The 4628-nt window shown below is 31.0% G+C and overlaps 1 protein-coding gene across 3 annotated transcripts in view; it reads right to left on the bottom strand.

The window, feature by feature from the left end:
- LOC106882437 (protein unc-80 homolog) overlaps nucleotides 1-4628 on the bottom strand; it is a 286116-nt gene that overhangs the window by 232721 nt on the left and 48767 nt on the right. For all 3 annotated transcript variants that reach the window (XM_052965566.1, XM_052965567.1, XM_052965568.1), the window contains exon 8: nucleotides 3720-3876. In XM_052965566.1, coding sequence (XP_052821526.1) covers nucleotides 3720-3876 — 157 coding nt within the window. The remainder of the gene's footprint in view (nucleotides 1-3719; nucleotides 3877-4628) is intronic.

Genomic DNA, 4628 nt, shown 5'->3' with positions numbered 1-4628 from the left:
AGAGAGAGAGAGAGAGAGTAGGAAAGAGAGAGAGAGAGAGTAGGAAAGAGAGAGAGAGAGAGAGAGTAGGAAAGAGAGAGAGAGAGAGAGTAGGAAAGAGAGAGAGAGAGTAGGAAAGAGAGAGATAGAGAGAGAGAGAGTGACCACTGCAGCAGTCTACTTGAAAAACACAGCTAATGTAGTGAATGGAGGAAGTTTGGTCTTCAGTATCTGCAGACATGTCTGTCAAGAGCTGGGCTCATTAGTCACCAGTGGATCCACAAGTGTAAAATATAATTTTGTCTGAGTGCACAATGTTCTTAATGGTCAGTGATGGTCTTCTTTGGTCACAAGTGGATAGCCATTATGTATGTATGTATGTATGTATGTATGTATGTGTGTGTGTATGTTTGAGAAGGTCATGGAAAGAGTCAAAGCACAATTGATCAGGAACAGAATTAGCCTAGCTGAGGTGCAATTCAGCCTTATGCCAGCTTCCTAGTGAGGCAACAGTAGAAGTACTTAATTAAGAGTATGCTATATACTTAGTATTCGTGAAGTTGGAGAAGGCTTTTGACATGGACCCATGCCCTACAGTCTGGTGTTCATTCTACAGTCTGGTGTTCATTAAGGAAACTATGTGTAAATGAATGACTTGCGACTGCTTTACAAGCTATGTACAATGGCGCAGTCACTAAAGGGAGTGTCAGTGATGGGTTCAGTAGTGAAATAAGCATGAAGATAGGTGTTCATCAAGATTCAGTCTTCATTCCCTTCCTATCACATACCATCACAGAGGAGTTTAAGATTGGATGTCCATGGGAACTCCATGTTGGTGATTTAGTTTTTGTAGTTGAATCTGTAGTAGAGTAGGAGAAGAAATTGCAAACATGGAAGCAAAGTCCAGAATCAAAAGGACCCAAGGTAAACATAGCAAACATTAAAGTGCTGGTATGTAGGAAAGAAGACAAGACCCAGATACTGACAGAGACATAGCCTTGCTCAATATGGACAATGAGAGTAGGTAGGAATTATAGGCAAACTAACAGAGAAAGTAGGCTTTGTATGTGGCATATGTACTGGAGCAATAAGTACAAAGTGCATACAAGAAATAGAGTTTCTTAAATGCTTGGTAGGATCACTAGAAGTAGTTGGTAGCTTCTGTTGCCTAGATGACATTATTAACAGTGGAAGTGTTAATTTTGAAAATATAGAAGCCAGGGTAAGAATGGGTTGGAAAAGTTCTGCTGGAAACAAAAGTTTTCTTTGTTGCCAACAGAACTTTTGCCAGCTCATTCTTAGAATAGAGGGTAGATTGTACAATGTTCGAGTTCAAACTGCAATGCTCCATGGTAGTGAGATGTGGGCCTTGAATGCAGAAGACTTATGAAGGATTGAAAGGAATGAAGCAAACAGGCATAAGGAGTAGACAACCACTATCATGTATGTATATGTATGTATGTATGTATGTATATATATATATATATATATATATATATATATACACACATACACATATACATACATAAATATATATATACATATATATATGCGTGTGTGTGTGATATGTGTACGCATGTGTGTGTATGTGTGTATGTGGGGGAATGTGTTACTATCTCCTTGCCTTGACAGTATGTGACAGTTGAAGCAAATATCACCATCATGCAAGCAGTCTTCTTTGTTTCCAATCTTCTATAAAAACATGTCTAGTCATGAGGAAACGAAGACTGGCAACATGAAGGGCATCCGGCTGCAGAAAAATCAGCCTGACCCAAGCAAGAATGGATGTTAAAATGATGATGATAATACATGGATATAACCATAAATAAATAAATATATATATATATATATATATATATATATACCTTATATATATACAAAGTGATTCAAAGCCCCTTCATTGTGGTTAATTTTTTAAGTGCCTGGTCTTAACACTGTCAGAGAGGGCTGAGTTATAGTAGATAAACAGGTGGCTTCCTTCTAAAATTTAGATTTGATGTCACCACCTTTTATCGTTTTGACCTGGAAACCAAAAAGATTGAGGGGTCTAGAAGGCTGTGTTTCATGGAGACTAACCTTCCAGACTTAGGCATGTCTTCAAATGAGCCTGTAGCTCTAAATCATTCAAAAGTTTTACAAACAGTGTTTGACTTCTCATTCTTTTATAAATGTTTTCCTTCATTATTATTTACAGAAGTAACAGTAACTTTCATTGATTGCTATTTTTATCTATATAGACTAATATATGTGTGTGTGTACACACACACACGTATATAGTTATATATATATATATATATATATTGTGTATGTGTGTACATATAAGCGTGTGTACACTACTGAGATATCAACATGTACATATATATGTATGTATATATGTATATATATATATATATGTGTGTGTGTGTGTGTGTGTGTGTGTATGTATATGTATGTATGTGTATATATATACGTATGTATGTGTATATATACGTATGTATGTGTGTGTATGTATATATATATATATATATATATATGCATATATACACAATGGTTTACATTGATAAAAATAACAATTGATGAAGTTACTGTTACTTATGTGTATGATAATAATCAAAGGAAAAAAAATTAATACTAAAATAGCAAGTCAATCATTATTTTTGTTATTAGATAAAAAGCATTGATCAAACAGATCTTTGTAGAGTGATCCAGCTAATGGATTGTATTAATACAAAAATACTGCTAGCTTCTTGTCAATAATAAGGCATTTTTTTCTTTCTTTTTTTAAGATAAGCTACAAGGCTGTTCAATATATCTGGTTGCTTCTATCAGTCATTTAAATTTAAAGTCAAATAATCTACAGATGATAAACATTGCAACATCTTAATGGAATCTTTTAGCTATCTAATAATGTAAAATACCCCATGCCTCCTGTTTTTCATAATGAAAGCAACATACTACTTCCATTAATTTTTACATCTAACTAAATAATATGATAATATTTTTAAATGACATAAAAACTACTTTCTATGTATTCTTTGTATCTTCAACATTTTCCCCACAATGATAAAAACAGAATAGTTTAAACAACCCAAACCTAGAAAAAAATGAGAGGAAAGTTGAAATTTTTTAAGGAATAATTCAGCCTTATGAAAATTATTTAAACATATTTTATTTTTGACAGCATGGGTATAATAATGTTCTACATAAAATTTTAGTCTTTTACTTAGTTTGCAAAATCCTTAAAAGTTTATTTTTTAAATCTATATAATTTTGAGAAAATCTATATAATTTTGGGAAGAAATGAGCTAAAATATTAGTAAAATGGTAGGTTTTTTTTAAAATAAAAATCTGCAAATGAAAAGTATAAGTTATAAAAATATTGAAGTTTTATTAGCATTATTTTCTCTAACTGAAATAATGGAGTCAATAATGAGAATCTGTCTAAAATTCTCTTTTTCTTCTTGAACCATTCAGTAGTAAATAAAGTAGGAAATAAATGAAATATATTTAACAATTCATTTATACATCAATTAAAATTAGATGACTTAAGAGAAGATAAATCATAATTCATGTAATTATAATAAAAGAGTTTTTTTTTTTTACTGTAGAAATAGTTTCTACAGCAAGAAAAAAAAAACAGGTTAAAACCCAGATGGTAGCAGCTGTGAATACAAAGTAACAATGGAATAGAAATATTATTCTCATATTTCAAAGAGGTTAGCAATATTCTACCAGAATTCAAAATAAATAAATGGATGTACCTAACTGAAATCTACTGAATCTACGTTTTGGAGTATTACTTCCAGATGGAGGGTCATCCTCACTTGCAGACATACTAAGTCTGGAGCCTTGTTTGTAAAAGGAAGTATCTTCAAGAATTTCAGAATCACTGGCAGTGGAATAGGGTGTCACCAATGGCTATCAAAGTAAAAGAAATAATCAAGAGAAAGTAGTAAATAAAAAGATTAGTTAGAGAAGACAGAGACCATATATAATATTTACAGACATGGAAATTTGAAGCTTACAAATTTCTGTCAAAATTTTAAAAGAACTTCAGAGCATTGACTATATTTATTTTTATTAAAATACTATCGAACACTTTGTACCTATTGTAAGATTAATTAAAATAAACTAAACTAGCCTCTTTGGAACATCACCAGACAAGCATTACTTCCAAGTGCATTATATATTGGTAAATTAAAACATTGGTTTTGCTTTGAATATATATATATATATATATATATATATCAACTTTAAATAGAGCTCAAAACTGATCTGTTGAAAATACTTTATTACAACAATAATAATAATAATAATAATAATGAAATTGACCTATGGATTTGAATGTTTTCTGTTTTTATTGGCTGTGTATTACTAATAATAATAATAATGATAGCAATAACAATGGGACCCTGAGGATATGGAGCATCCTATATTTTATAATATTTTATAATATTTTATATGTATTAATCATTCTGGATGTTCCATCGAAATATACATAGGTCAATTTCATTATTATTATTATTATTATTGTTGTTGTTGTTGTAATAAAGTATTTTCAACGGATCAGTTTTGAGCTCTATTTAAAGTTAATATATATATACAAAAACTCAACTGTGAGTTTTTTGTTAAGATTGTTAACATACACTATATTCTTTTGCCAAATTTTT

Source organism: Octopus bimaculoides, chromosome 2 (assembly GCF_001194135.2).
Source record: "Octopus bimaculoides isolate UCB-OBI-ISO-001 chromosome 2, ASM119413v2, whole genome shotgun sequence".
NCBI lineage: Eukaryota > Metazoa > Mollusca > Cephalopoda > Octopoda > Octopodidae > Octopus > Octopus bimaculoides.
Note: the sequence above shows the minus strand (reverse complement) of the source record. Positions and strands in the feature narration are given on the sequence as shown.